Source organism: Colletotrichum costaricense, assembly GCF_030867565.1.
Source record: "Colletotrichum costaricense strain IMI 309622 chromosome Unknown Scaffold_8.1, whole genome shotgun sequence".
Classification (NCBI taxonomy): Eukaryota; Fungi; Ascomycota; class Sordariomycetes; order Glomerellales; family Glomerellaceae; genus Colletotrichum; species Colletotrichum costaricense.
This window is the reverse complement of record NW_026848237.1, coordinates 1,429,787-1,445,052: the sequence shown is the minus strand read 5'-3', so window position 1 is coordinate 1,445,052 and position 15,266 is coordinate 1,429,787. Positions and strand designations below refer to the sequence as shown.

Below are 15,266 nucleotides of genomic sequence, written 5' to 3'. Positions count from 1 at the left end.
TGGGCCCTGGCCTGGAAGCAACGGCCATGTGCTGATGATACCCGACCCGTTCCCCACAAGCTCGGACAAAGCGGGCCAAATCCCTCACTCTATTCGGAGTTTCTCTCTTCTTCATTTCATCTTGTTTCGACTCTGGATGGGAATTCGCAGTCGAGGGGCAGCGGAATTTTCCATGTCGAGGAGGAGCGACAGCGTCGAAACGGCCATTGTGGTTGATTACCAGGGCGGATCCCCACCCTGGACAGGCAGTCGAATTCGGAGCCCCCTCATCTTGTTTCGGGCCACTTTCAGGCAACCGGATACGTTGGGTGGTGCGCATAGAGATGGAGGACTGGAGGGAGGTCAGTTTGTAACTTGGTTGGCAGTGATGATCTCAGTCCTGTCCAAACTTACTCTGAACCGTCCAGATGTGGCTGCTGCAAGCTGTCAGAGAGTGACTCCACCTGATGGTGGCAGTGGCACGACCGCCAGCTCGATAGCCGTCGACTCATCGCCCGTTGTCGTCGGAATACTTCTGTCTGACATTGGGTTGCTGGCCCGCCTCATGCTAGCATCTCACCGTTGCGGATAATACTGACTGCTGATCTCTTGCTGCACCTTGCCTAAGCCCCCTGCGCCTTACCCACTTACACCTCCCCTGTAAGGCGATGGTCACCATCTTGGCCACTAAATTGCCTTCCTGGCGAAAGACTGGGAGCCGGCAGCGGTTCAGCGGGTATCTGTGGCCGTCCAATTCCGCTCGAGGAAGGTCGATAATAATTGACATCAGATGCAAGGCCTCTCGCTGCAGGGGTGTGCAGCCGCTGGGAGGGGTGACATTGAATCCAATGCCACCAGTAGGCCGGTCGTGCTGGTATGGGGGCGGGAAGACAGGGCCCTACCGGGCTTAGCGGTTCGACTGCTTACCGTTTGAGTCCCCTTTTTTCCTGCTTTCAAATAACATATCAATCTGATTCCCCGCGTTCTTCTGATGAATTGTCTCATTACGGTGAGAGTGAAGGTTCGCCGATATAAAACCATCGTGCATGGTCCGCCATTGACATCAAACATTCGTTGTGTTTGTCAAGTCGAGATCCCAACAAAGCCAACGCCATGAGAGATTCCAGCCTAGCCGTGCCGCCGAAGCGGAAAACATCGACTGACTCCGAAGCTGACGAAATGACAAGCTCTGGGCAGTCAGCAAAGCCGCGTAAGCGCGTGCCCGCCGAGATCTGGGAGACGAAGCGACCGATCATTACCCGCCTGTACCAAGAAGAGAAGAAGTCGTTGAAGGAGGTCATGGAGATTATGCAGCGCGACTACCATTTTGCCGCCACGTAAGCCCGCCTTCCCGTATGTTGAGCGTATCAGTTACTGAAGGATAGCAGCGTCAAAATGTACAAGTCGAGAATATGGAAATGGGGTCTCGACAAAAAACTCAAAGGTGATGAGGTTCTGGCAATCATGCTTCTCAAGCGGGACAGAGACCTCCTGAAAAGACCGACTGAGTTCAGAATCCGCGGGCAGCCAGTAGATTTGGACAACATCAACCGGTATTTGAAACGCAACCCTTCGTTGATGGCCAAATTCAGGGCGGGACAGACGCCCAGCGTGCAAACGGCACTCGAGGTGACTTGCAGAACACCTTCGCCGCCTCCGAGCCCAGCGATAGCCTTGGCACCAACGATGGAGATGCAGAGTACCGAGCAGGTTCTCTGCTTGTTCCGAGATTACATCGATGGCTCCTTTTCGTCTGGAGCCTGGTGGTGCGATTTCGACGTCGACTGCTCCAATACCCGTTTCAACCCCGGAGACCGCAGTAATGACTTATTCGAGAGAGTCATAGCCAGCTTTGCTTTGGTTAATCGATGCATGATACGAGGAGACCAGATCAACATCAACAGTGTCCTTGGCCCGGCCTTCGAGTCCCTGAAAGAAATTGTAGCTGCCGAAAGTCCAGACTTTGTTGCGCGTACGGTCTGCCTGCTTTGGTATCTGGAGCGCCATCACAAACATGATCTCCTTCGACTGGTTCTCGATTATTTGGCCGGGCTTATTCCGATTGTGCTTGGGCCTCATCATATCCTCGCCCATATCTGGCGTAGACTGGGCGCGACCGATTTTTCCGACTACTATGAGCTCTCTATGCGGTTGTATGCTCTACTGCTGCCAGACATCGAGCAGCGGGTGGGCTCGGCCAACTACTTGACGCACCTGCTGTACAGCGACTATCTCGATTGTATTTTTGCTCGACAAGATCCGGAGGATTGTGAGGCAATGCTCAGCCGCCACCGGGCTCGGGCTGAGGCCTCGGGACAAGATCACTCTTGGCTTGGCGATATGGCTCTGTCGCATGCTGGCCTACTCGCAGCCTGCAAGGAAAAACAGGGCCGACTGGACGAGGCCGTCGAGGTGCTGACTGCTCATATGAATGCATACAGCATGACAGACGAGCAGGAAGCCGCCGTTAATCTCGAGCTCGGGGTGAAGTACTATCGGATGGGCAGCACCTCGGCGGCGATCACGTCATTCAAGTCGGCAGCTCGCATCGCCCTAACGTCGGATGCAGATGAAAGGATTTCAATGACAGCGTTAGCCAACTTGGAGAAGCTGCTCCAAGAGACAGACAACACAGCCAAGGCAGATCGAGTACACCGATACCGTATGGATCGCCTAGCAGCTTTCGCAGAGAAGTCGGCATCGATATCGAAAGGCTTCACTGACGAGTACGACGACGACAGCGATGGGACGAACGACCTTGAGGACCTGCCAGAATGGCTGTGGAAGTGTGACGACGGCGAAGGGGCAACACCAAGCTGGCTCGAGCTACCTACTTTCGGTTGGGTCGACAAGACATCCCCTTCATCGTTTGTCGGTATTCCTGCGAGCGCACTGGAATGGACAAACACGTCCCAGTCAGGATCTCCTGCAGTCCTGTCGACAGAGTACTCACCACATGCAGTGGATCATCTGATCGATCCCGAGGTCGAATATCTGTACAGACACGACAACGGCATTCGGCAGACTTGACGACCTTGTTTTATTGCACGAACCAAACACGATGGTCATTGGCCAAGCAGACATCTGCTAGGATCAACGACAGGTGATACGCCGCTCAAGGAAGCTGGTCATCGCTGTGGCCTTTTGCGAGCTCAGGCTACCAGAATGCCGCCACTGAATGACTGGCGATTTGCTCAAGTTCATTGGACCGTGGCTCTGCGGTAGCTGGTGATACGGATTGGCGCCGTCAAGTCTCTCCTCAGGGCGGCTCTGGATCTCGAACAAAGCTGAACCTGAAGTATATGGCAGATGAGCAGGATCGACTGGCCAGGCGAGGTTTCTCCGGACAATGAAGTAAGCCTTTGTAGGTCGAAATTACGGAATTCTGGGTAAAGAGAGACGTAACGCATCGATACCTTCTGGAAAACATTAGCTCGTCATTGTCGCTACCAGAATGGGGTTCTGTCACCGTCCTCGATGAAGATGAGAAGCGACAGAGGTCAATGAGGAGAGGCAATACATGAAATGGAAGAGAGAAAGAACCGACCAGCTTGCATAATAAAGTACTTTGGTTTGAGTACTTGGTGCTTGGACCATGAGGTTCGATGGAAGGGATCCGGCGGGAAGGAAGTTCAACAGATCAACGGGGAAAGAGTCGGCCACTCTCTACTTACACCGGCACGAGAAGGAGGCACCTCAAGCTGAGGAGGGAGGTGAGGAAGGAGACGGGAAGGAGACGGGAAGGGGACGGGAAGGAGGCGAGGTGGTTTATTTGGGCAGGCCTTGATCACAAGCAGAAGAGGCGTGGCAAGAACCAGGATGCTGTTGAGAACTCGACGTGTTGTGGCGAAGAGAAACGAAGTCGGAAGATACCAAATAGAGGAGCAAGACGCGTTTACACCCAGGTAATGATATGAAGGAAAATACACGATGCCTAATCTCCACACAAGAGACAAGCAAATCATTGACCTTTCGTTCACTTTGTCTTGCTGTTCTCAATACGCTGTTACTTCCTAGTGTATGTCTGCCTGTCCTCCCACCCCCCTCTTACCGCAGGTTGCAAGAGTTGGATTTGAGAATACCTACCTGAAATGAGGTGGCGATAGATGGCAGCCTACCTGCCTCAGATACTTTCTTGCCCTCCCTTCTTCTAGGTACCGAGCTGCCTTTTCCCAATTACCTGCCGATGGGGAGAATCGAGAAGAACACCACAGAACATTCCATTGGGCCGGTACCTGGCTGAGGTATCTACCTTACCTAAAGTATCAGTGACAAATGCGGTTTGTATGAGCAAGGAAAGCAGGAGACATGACGATGAAGGAGGGACAGAAGCAGCGGCAAGATAGGTAAGCAGGCAGGCAAGCACCTTCTTGGTCACCGCAGATGCGGTCCTTCCTTTGTCAGACTCACAAGGCAGAGGGGAAGTAGCAACAGCAGCAGCTCGCTGCCTTGGACTGCAGTCACCCTCAATCTTGACTATTACTCATCAGAATGACGACGATGATTGCGAAGCCAACACCAAGAACACCATATCCACGATAATCTGATGAAGACCATTTGCCTCTATTTCTTTACCATACTCTCGGCCGCACACACCGGCGATATTCTCCGGATATCGGTGCCAATGCGAACGGACGACGTGGGCGTTTTTGGTCGACGGACCTCCGCCTCACGGTCCGACCAGCTTCGGCCTCCCTTGGCTGATGACCATTGACCCGAAAAGAAAACGCTGGCAACAAGATCAAACCGTCGTGACTGCTACATACGTCATCATGCATCTATTCCATGTCGGATGCTCCGAGAGATCTTTAGGCATGCACCAAATTTTGAGGCGTTGGAGCTACCTGGGAAGAAGGCACCAATAGCCCGCACTCCTAGTCCATCGTGGGCACAAGCGGCCAATCGACGCTGCCCAAGCCGAACATGGAGCGAAAGCAGAACGGGATAGGAACCTGTGGGGGAGGGAGGGGCGCTTGCGGGCGACTCAGATCCTAGATATGGGTATGCGGGTACCTATTGACAGACTTACTGGCTGAAATAAGCGTGAGCATTCTGTAACATTTGAGTCTCGATAATGCAGCATTGACGAAAGGGACCCGTTTTGCAGACTGAATGGCTTGAAGCGCCGTCTCATAGAGCTACGGGTAGTGACCGTTGTGCCGACGTCGTAGCCGACGTCGTAAAACGGAGGACATTACTACGGGCCAAGCAATTGATATCCGATGGGCTCGACCGGCAAAGATCGCCGAGGGAGAGATAAGATCTCTGACCTGCAGTGACCTGACTCTTTCATATCCGTCATTTGCGCCGTTGAAAGTCAAACAAAAGGAAGCATTGACAACAAATATCGGCGACCGTGTGCGAATGACTCGGTGGTAACTAGCGATGGATCTTCATGTGCACCCAAAGAGACTGTCACGCATGGCACTCTCCTGCGGTTTACGGATACTATCCTTCACAGTTGGACGAAGGCTGACACCAACTAGGGAGCTTTCATGTCGAGGAACACGTCCAACTCTTCGTGGATAGAATCTCGCACGCTATTCATCCTACAGCCGCTTACAAGAAAATGGTCGAGAACTAGAGGGTGGTAGCCGGCACACCGGCACACCGGCGCTACCATTTCCTAGCCCATAGAGACGCTGCCGGCATGGCCTACACGCATAGCCCAAGGTCAACATTATTCATGATATGCTTGCCTAGTGCGGCCCTAATGATCGCGACGGTCTCGGGCAAAGTTGGTTGAACTCAATTCCACCTCACGAGCGGACCTGGGTCAGTCATAGATCAAACTTCTTAAAGGCAGCCGATAACAACAGTCAGTCGAGAACGCGAAATGTCGTGAGATGCCATTGTCGCCTGCCGAATGCGCCCTTGGCCGAATCCGTTCATTTGGTCAGACGCCGGTAGCTGCATGTGCATGGCAGATACATATCACAGGCCGCCGACAGCCCATCCGTGTAGCCAAACAGAGGCCACATACTGCGCGCACGGTATGTTGGTCTCTCCCTCTTCCTCTAGACAGTTCTAGTGGGCAGCGATTTTGTCGCGACAGTGGCCCATTCATTCTGTCAAGTCAAAAGCAAGGCCCTCAGGTACGCAATCATACAAGAGACCAACAAAAGACAAGATCCATCGCGGACGGGATACAGGCAGGGAACAGCATACCAGGCCCAACCAGTCAGCCGGTGTAGCATAGCACGGATGGAGATTGGGAAAGTCAATAAACGGGACGCTGGACCCAGTTCCGAGCCAGACGGTGCCACGGTGGGAACCTCACCGGCCCACCGCTATCCAAAAGCAGCTTAACGGGTAGCAGCTCTGGACGAGGCCAATTTTAAAGTCGTCTGCTCCGATCCCCAACTGGAACCGGTCGCCCTATGAGGTTGTACGCCCTTGGAATTGATGCCATGGGCCATGGCCTAGGCGAGCCCCCAAACCCTCCGTGCCTCCCTACTCCGTTGCCCATCCACATGGATAGCGGACACTGGCGGTACCTGTCACGGGCTGTAGCGAGTGGTCTCGCTGTGTACCTGGGAAAAGAGGGACATGCACTGTAACGTAATATCCGACGGGCACATCACTTCCTGGGGGTGTGAACATGGGTGTATGGAAGGGCGCCTCCTCGACTAGACATGAGAGTTGAGAAGTCTTGAAACGACGAATGTGAAGGGGTTGTAATAGGATCTGGTTTGCTTCTCGGTCTCTGCAAAGACTTTGGTCTGCGGTCAGCTAATGTTTATCAAGGCCGATAGGTTGAACGATCCCAAGAGGGGCATTGGGTATGATCCAGGACACTGCCGGCCGTCTTAGAGCTCGATAAACAGCGTTGGGCGACAGCGCATCTACTTCAATTGTTTCGAGACGCAGACTCGCCTGGCTCTGCTTGGCAGTGCAGTTGTTTGTAGTCAGTCAGTCTACTGTGGCCGTAAGGCACTGGCTGGCATATTCTGATATTCATGGCTCATTACTACATGCCTATCCGGTTGCCAAGGGCCGGATGGTTGAAGGGATTGCAGAATGCCGTATTACCGTCAGACGGGCCATTTTGGACTGGACGCGGCCATGTCATGGGGGCCAGCCAGGCGAAGCGACTACGAGTGAAATCTATTCGTAGACTTGGACAACATACTCGAGCCATTTGGTCGAGCTGTGCCGCCGATTGTCACCCGTCACCAGTGGCTCTGACACCAACCATTCCGCACCTGGGCTGGCTCCGGACAGACGTGACGACGACGGCCACGAGGCACCGAAACCAAAAAACATGGTGCATAGAGATGAGTGCAGGCGAAGAAGTAACAGGTGGATTAGCGTCAGACCGGTGCGGCGACGGTTGGCTGGCTGTTTTGGGTCCAGGCCAACGACGGATAGGGCGATGAAAGAGGCACGAACGAACGGTTGAGTTGCAGAGGCAACGGACGTTGGAATTTCAGTTTCCTTTGTACGGACAGGTACCCTGGGTGTAAGGTAAGGAGGTAAGGCGCATGGTGAAAGAAGGGGAAGCTTGCCACGCTTTGCCTTTGGAGGTTGAGGCTTGCGTTTGCAAAATTGATTCATTGCCCGGCCGGGTAATTGTGGAACCAATGCCGTTCTTTGTTTCCCCCCTTGCTCCTCTGTTGCAGCAGGATAAGGTAAGGCAAGTGGCAGGCCAGATACGTACGGATATCCGTAAGGTACGGATTACGGAGTATCTCAAGGGCCATTAGGAACATTCGAGGTTATCAGCCCAATCTGCCAGGGAATCACGGAATAGATACCTTGCTGTGCATATGCGTCTAATCTTGCAGCAGAGGGAGCATGGGCAAAAAGAGGTTTAGGAAAAGCAAGCAGGTATGGAGAATGGCCAGGGAATGTGATGAAAAGAGGGTTTTTTTTGGGCAAATCAATAAAGTCACGAGTGTGATGACTCTGATGAGTGAATTCAGAATGAGAGTGGGCGGGGATCCGCAGTGGTATTTGATCCGTTATGAACTGAACCCATCCGCAGTACTCCGTCCGTGACTCCGTACGCTACTCCGTACAGCTTGCTGCTTGCCTTCCTACTGCGTAGGATGCTGACCTTGGGAGAACCAGAACTCAGGAGACGAAAGAGTTAGGTAAGGAAGGTAGCCCGGCGAATACGGACCGGAGACGGAGGGGGGCTAGACCCGACCGATAGCCGTGCATTGACACACGTCTGTACTCTGCACGCAGATACTGCAGGCAGGGTCTGGTACAGGAAGGTGAGGTCGGCACGCAAGGTACTTTTCTCTCTCTTGCCTCGGGCTGACAACCTATACGGACGGCAATCAGACTCGAATCTTTGGCGAACACGATGTTCTCTTTCTAGAATTTGAGTCTCGTGGGCCTCGGGGCATTTATCATTGAAATGTAGGCACCTATCTACCTACCTTACCTAGGTACATCAATAGAGAGGACGTAACCTTGTGGCTGGCTTAGTCAGACCTCGTACTTTGTTCCTCCTCGGTCTCAATGGAACCAATCAAACGTTTGACGTGCGGCCGTGCCCCCCGTCTTTGGCTGGTGACTAGTCCATGACTGGCTCCGTTTCGAACGGCTTCCCGTGCTATAGCATGTCTGACCTTGACCCTGCCGTCTCCGTTCTTTTTCCACCTTTGGGTTTTTTGGCGTCCAGTCCAGTCGCACCTGGACTTTTTTGCTTGAGGTGGGCGACTGTGGACTCTCTGGGTTCTTGGGGGTTTGGCACCGCATCGCGCCGCGCTCTTGCTCTTGGTTCCTTCTCGTCCGCTCGGTTCTCCCTGTCACTCACTGACTGCCATTTTCTTCCATTCTCTTTCGTTTTTGTTTCTCATGCTCCCTGAACCATTTCCATCATCCATTCTCTCCGGTCAGAAACTGGCACATACCTCTACACAAAGACCAAACGAACACACACACGCATATACTCGGGCACGGCATCCCAGGGACATCTCAACTTGGGCTTGATCCCGGCATAAGACACTGGGTACACTGGGACGTTGCGTTGCGTTTGCGCCGCCGACTTGCTTGACGCTCCGGTTGCTGCTTCTGCAGCCCCCAAAAGTGCTTGTTACCTTTACGCTACCTGCCGTATCCTTTTCTTGCTGTTGCTACCTACCTTACCTTTTACTCCGTACTGCCGCTACGCTGCTGCACTTCTCTCTCTCGCTCAACATAGCCCAACCGAGCCTCCCCCATGTTCTCGTCATAGCCCACCCCCCCTTCCTCCCATCGCTGCTGTTATTTCTGCCCCTTCCCTTCCCTTCATTTACCCTAACCTCGACCCTCTCCCTCTGCAGTTCTCATTCCCTTTTCCCGCTCCTGTTTCCCTCCTTCTCCCCCGCCATTCCTTGCGTGCGGCCGCCGCCAAAGGCTCCTTTCCCTCGTTTCCCCCTTCTTCCCTGCCTGTGTACGCTGCGCAGCGCGGACCCCCGAGTCAATCGCATCCAAAGAGAAAACAGGTGCTTGAACCGCCAAGGTTTCTCAACTGCATCATAGAGAGCAAGAGAGACCTATATACTACGTAGAAAGACCGTACCATCGGGTGAGTTCATCCCCCATCTTCTTCCCAACTCTACTTCAGCTTCTCGAACACAACACACCCCCACGGACCACACAATCTACACCTCTCTTTTACTCCAAGACCCAAAACGGAAGACGGACAAAAGAGAAAAGGAACGGTGGTGACTGACGTTGGCCCGGTTCTGTGGGCGCCGTGTGTAGCCAGCTCATCCCGTCCCGTCCACGTCCTACGTCCTACGAATCGCAGACGGTCGCCACCCTCCCATTGATAACCTCGCGCCGGTCCATCCCCCGCCAGCAACGCTTCTCTGCGATCCCGATACGCACGACCGTCCGTACCCACCTCGTCCACACGTTGCATATAATCATGTCAAACGGTCCACCCCAGTCCATGCCTCTACAAACCCAACACCAGAACAAGGTTGATGGGAGTTCCGGTCCCTTCGCCTCAGATACAAACACCCACAATGCAGCAGACTTCAACGACATCTCTTTCCCTTACGTCTCCAACCCTCAGATCCAGTTCCAGACACACACAATAGCACCCTCGCCGCCCTTGTCCGAATCATCCTTTCAGCAACTGGAGCCTCCCTCGAGTCAGAGACCCGGCCCCAGTCCACTTGCCGCCAGCAATTCACTCCGAATCCAGACGTCAGACTTTCATCCCAGCCTCCCCACACGAACCGACATTCACTCAAACGACGCCCTTTCGACCCCGCGCCGCCCGAGTAACGCCCTCCAACATAAAACCTCGTCCTCCAATCTAAAACCCATATCCCGTACCCCAAGCTTCAAAGCTGCCATCGCCAACAGCCTGGGTCCCGCCTCGGCTACAAGCTCGTGCATGCCCAGTCCCATTCTCTCGGCTATGAGCGACGTCACCCCGCTGCCTTCACCTTTGTTATCTGGAGACTCGCCCGGCCCTTGGAGACGTCTTGGGGTGCGACCGCCTTCAAGGGATCAAATGCAAAACCCAGCCCCGGACTCCGTCCTTGTCACGTCTACCGGCGAATCAATAGCGGTAGCCTTGGCCAACGCCTCGAAACGCAAAGTCTATGCTGGCCTGGTGGCCGAGGGCTCCGACGGTGCGGGCGCAAAGGGACCATTGAATGGCAAGGCCGAACACGCGCGGAATCGAAGCATCAGCGAGTACATCCCGGACCCCAATTACGTTCCCAAGCGACACATCACCGTCTCAGGCTCCCACACGAAGCCGACAAACGGCCCCGACTCTGGCCTCGAGCCGCACATGCGCCGGGAGGCCAATCTTGCAGAATCAAGAGGCCTGACACCGGCGATTGCGCAACCACCAACCCCGCCACCGAGCGAATCATCAAGAGACTCGACCGAAATGGCGATCGGCAAACCGAAACCCGCGATAACCGAGTACTTTGAAGCCTACGGCCGCGACCGAAAGAAGAGAAGATGGAGAGCAATCAAGACGCTAGGCCAGGGAACGTTCAGTCGAGTGATGCTGGCAACGAGCCAGATGGATGACGGAAGCGAATTACTACGAACCGATAACAGCCTCACTCCGATATCCAAAATGTCGCCATCATTCAGAAAGACTCTTGTTGCAGTCAAGGTCTGCGAACACGGCCCTCGAGGAGGAGCGAGCGAGGAGAGAATCGAAATGTCACTGAAGCGCGAACTCGAGATCATGCAGACCATCAGCCACCCTTCCCTGGTCCACCTCAAGGCGTGGAACATTGAGCCAAGCCGCGCCATCTTGGTCCTTAGCCACTGCCCTGGGGGCGATTTGTTCGACGTGGCCACAGGCCATCGCCAACTCCTCAAACCAGCCTTGTTGCGAAGGATGTTTGCCGAGTTGGTGGGCGCTGTACGGTACCTGCATGAGCGCAGGATCGTCCACAGGGATATCAAGCTCGAGAGTGGGTATTTCTCTTGGTAATGGAGAGCTACCCTTTGCTGACTACTCCCAGATGTACTCGTGAACTTGACGGCACCTGAGCTCGCAGACCCCTCAATTGACTGGACGACATACCCGCACTCGGTCATCACCCTCACCGATCTCGGTCTCTCCCGCCGCATCACCGACGACGAGAAACTCGAGACGAGATGTGGCTCGGAGGATTATGCCGCTCCCGAGGTTATCATGGGTCTGCCCTACGATGGCCGCGCCACCGATGCGTGGTCTCTGGGTGTCTTGCTCTACGCACTTCTCGAAGCTCGCTTGCCTTTCGATCCTTACCCAAACACGATGGACGGCCACCGCATGCGCAGCCGCACCAGTCACCGCATAGCACGCGCGGAGTGGCGCTGGATCGACTATGCTGGCCAGGATGGCGATCACGAAGGCGACGAAACCAAGTTCAAGGAGCGCGGTCTCCTCGGTGCAATGGAGATTACCGAGGGCCTGTTGCAACGCGCAAGGAGCCGGTGGGTACTAGAGAAGGTGGCAGACAACGAATGGGTCAAGGGAGCGATCCAGGTCAGCGGCGGCGTGCGCTTCCGCGAAGAGGTACAAGGCGCAGAGGTTTAATGATATTGGAGAGGCGTTCTCTCCGTGATACCCCCTGGCAATAACGACGGGACACAGGGAAAGGAAATGAGTTTCGGTTACGGTATTTGGGGCCTGGTTGTACGAATAGGTGGGACGGACGCACGGTTGGTTGGCGGACGGACAGTGGGCGTACATGACAACCTGGCATGCCCATGATGATTTGCTTCTTGGTTGTTGGGTACTTCCCATTGGTTTCCCCTTTTTCTTTATTATGTTCAAGGCGAGTATTTCGCACTCGCATGAGGGCTGGGAGGGAGCATGAGATATCAGGGCTCTCACTCTCAGCTCTGGGACAGTCAATGTCCCAGTCTATTCAGTGACCTTTTTTTTTTTTTTTTAGATTTGAGCTGATGAACTGAACCCAAAAAATACTTAGAGACGGATGGCTCAAACTTTTTATCTACTTTTTATGGGGATAGCGACGGTGTTTTGTATATATCAGCTGGGAAACCAATCTTTCTTCATCTTTTTCTTCTCTCCGATTCACTTCACTACTGTATAACTTTTTCAAACGCGTCTGACTTGCCATAGTCTACTTCTTCTTTTCAAAGACGCGGGCATTATTTGTGCCTTTCATTCAGGTTTCTCTTCGCGCCTCGATGCTATTCAAAATTAAATATCAAATACCCTTCTTATTATGAAGATGGACCGCTTTATCAGTGATTTGCAATGGTCGTATCTCTGTGTTGGGTAAGTCCCTTCTTGATTTGGAAGGGCTTGTTGTCATACTGAGACTATTCACTTCAAAGGCCGTCGAGGGAGTGGCGTCCCCAGACTTGGAGATGTTGTGTTCTAGAAGGGTTGTGAGGGTTCCATGTCAGGCGAGGACCGTCTGTCGGTGCGACGTGGGCGTGGACGGAGGGGTTCCGTCTGTGTGGCTTGGAGTGGTGGTTGTGGGGGAAGGATGGAAGGGGGTTGGTGATTTGAGATGATGGGACGTATAGATGGTGACCGTTGCAAATCGTACCTTGGGGAAACGGTCTCGACTTTTGGGGAAAAGACGGCGGCACGCGGACGTTGGTCTACGTTACGGGTGCGATGCCGGGGTTCTCTTTGTTTGGGGATTTCTTTCACCGGATTTGAGGTGGGAGGTGAGAGGTGAGGGCTTTTGGTGATGTGGCGTTGGGGTTGAAACATACGGCGTTGATGGGGTGATTTGGGGGAAGTTGGGTGATCGGAGACACCGGCGTGGCTTGGGGCTAGAAGGTGGCCCGTTTTTTTTTCGTTGGATGTTTCTATTCTTGGTTCTTCGTCGGCATTGGAGACCGTTTACTTTGGTAACGTCGTGCGATCCGGAGGGTGAACGACGGGATACGGACGGGGGGGGGGGGGGGGGGGGGGGGGGGGGGTTTTTGGGGGGGGGGGGGGGGGGGGGGGGGTTGGTTGGGGGGGGGGGTGGGGGGGGGGGGGCTGGGGGGTGTGGGGGGGGGGGGGGGGGGGGGGGGGGGGGGGGGGGGGGGGGGGGGGGGGGGTGGGGGGGGGGGGTTTGGGGGGGGGGGGGCGGGGGGCGGGGTGGGTTTGGTTTGGGGGGGGGGGTTGGGGGGTCGGGGGCTGTGGGGCCCGGAGGGGGCGGGGGTTGGGCGTGGGTGTGGAGAGATGCCGGCGGGACGTGTGGTGACGAGCTGGATGCAGGTTGTGGAGACTGTCGATTCGATTTTGGGATATTCGAGTGGCTGGCATTACGCAGCGTTCGTGTTTTTTTTTTATGACGTTTGAGGTCATTTGTGAGAAGCCTCTGATTTGGACTGCGGTTGAGGGGTTTAAGTTTGATGGCGCCTGGAGGGACTGTTGATGTTGATCTGTGAGGGACTGGCCCAGTTTCCGTTACGGTGAGAGGATATGTATATAAAGAAGCATTTGACGAGGACTTTATTTTTCCGGGAGCAGGCCAATGCAATCCCGGTAGGTGGGTTTGATAACACAGGTAGCCAGCCTACTGTTTGCGAAAACACAAGGGTATCATTTCTTACGTCTGGCCTGGAACATGGGTAACATTATCTCAGTAGCGGGCAAAGTTTCTCATTCATTGTTTATTCAAGAGAAATATCCAGCTGGCGAGGAAGAGACAATAATAGGGACTGATTTAGGATAGGACTTGGGGTACCACGGACAAGGGGTCTAGCTGGGAGTCCTGCCTTAAGTAGATAAAATCCCTAACTTTGCAGAAGTTCTTGGTAAACCTAGCGATTGGGTGGTGGCGTCCTTCAGCCTGTAGAAGGCCTGACTTGGTTGAGCTAAAGTATAAGCGCTCCCTCTGTGGGCTTTTACACTAGGTGACTTGTTGTCTCGACTCTGTTTCTGACTGGGCAGGTCCGGTATGTGTCTGCCAAGCAGCATCTTTCACCCGTATAGAATGGCGAAGTCAGGGGCCCAATGTGACAGGCACCTCGGAATGCTATGATTATGCGATACCGTCGGGTGCTTGGCTTTGGTAGTTATTGTTAAGCATCTTGAAAGTTGGCCGAAGAAGAGTGAGAAGAGAATAGAGACGGTCAATAATTGAAGTGATGGAGGATATAGGTTCTTAAGAAATTTAGGGATGGATATGCTATATACAAGTGCGAGCGCCGTAAGGCTGTTCTCGGCATACACATCCTTCCCTTGTCAATGGCCATCGTCAGAACTCTGTTACGTATTTATGCTGAATACGCAGAGACTCGTGAAGGATGTTAGTACGGAGCGGAATGCTGTTCTGGCATGATAGCAATGCCTTGAGTTGTTCGTTGGTACATTGTTTCGAGCTTCTTCTAAAACCGTCTTTCGGATCCGGTGATTTCGAGCTGCCGTAGCTGCCTGGCCACATATTCCCTCCCCCGGACCTTGGCCTCTCTGAAAGAAGTCGAGCGTGATGTACGGGCATTTATATACATCCTGGCGTAACGACCTCCGACTACCATAGTCTCTCATGCTCGATTGATCTTTGCCGGAAGGCTCGTGCCCTTCCGGACTGAGTGGGAGAGATATGAGGTAGGATATCTATTATCGTGTCACATTCACCGCGAGCATCACCATCGCTAGTGACTGGGACCTTTGTCTTTGTACGATCTTCTTCAATTGTCAACATCGTTCACAGCCTCTAGGTCAAAGATTACTCATGCAATACAGCCACACTACCTTAAGTACTTTTAAACTCCATGAACCGTTGTTCTTTCCATGCACACGTGAGTGTCTCCGTCTAGAATTACAACCTACTACCATGGCGCGTTCCCACTCAGAAATCTTTACTCACTGTTGAGATACCTTCTGCCGCTCGTCAAAGAAG

At 53.8% G+C, this 15,266-nt stretch overlaps 3 protein-coding genes across 3 annotated transcripts; 2 read left to right on the top strand and 1 right to left on the bottom strand.

The window, feature by feature from the left end:
• Positions 1 to 1,092: 1,092 nt before the first annotated feature.
• On the top strand, positions 1,093 to 3,009 carry CCOS01_08513 (uncharacterized protein; the record flags this gene model as incomplete). The annotated part of the gene is made up of 2 exons (XM_060456674.1): positions 1,093 to 1,316; positions 1,368 to 3,009. The coding sequence occupies 2 exons, from the start codon at positions 1,093 to 1,095 to the stop codon at positions 3,007 to 3,009; spliced, it is 1,866 nt and encodes a 621-aa protein (XP_060312948.1).
• Positions 3,010 to 7,292: 4,283 nt separating this feature from the next.
• Positions 7,293 to 7,536, bottom strand: CCOS01_08512 (uncharacterized protein; the record flags this gene model as incomplete). Its single annotated transcript, XM_060456673.1, has 2 exons — positions 7,293 to 7,448; positions 7,498 to 7,536. The coding sequence occupies 2 exons, from the start codon at positions 7,534 to 7,536 to the stop codon at positions 7,293 to 7,295; spliced, it is 195 nt and encodes a 64-aa protein (XP_060312947.1).
• Positions 7,537 to 9,847: 2,311 nt separating this feature from the next.
• On the top strand, positions 9,848 to 11,983 carry CCOS01_08511 (uncharacterized protein; the record flags this gene model as incomplete). Its single annotated transcript, XM_060456672.1, has 2 exons — positions 9,848 to 11,372; positions 11,424 to 11,983. The coding sequence occupies 2 exons, from the start codon at positions 9,848 to 9,850 to the stop codon at positions 11,981 to 11,983; spliced, it is 2,085 nt and encodes a 694-aa protein (XP_060312946.1).
• Between the last annotated feature and the right edge of the window lie 3,283 nt (positions 11,984 to 15,266).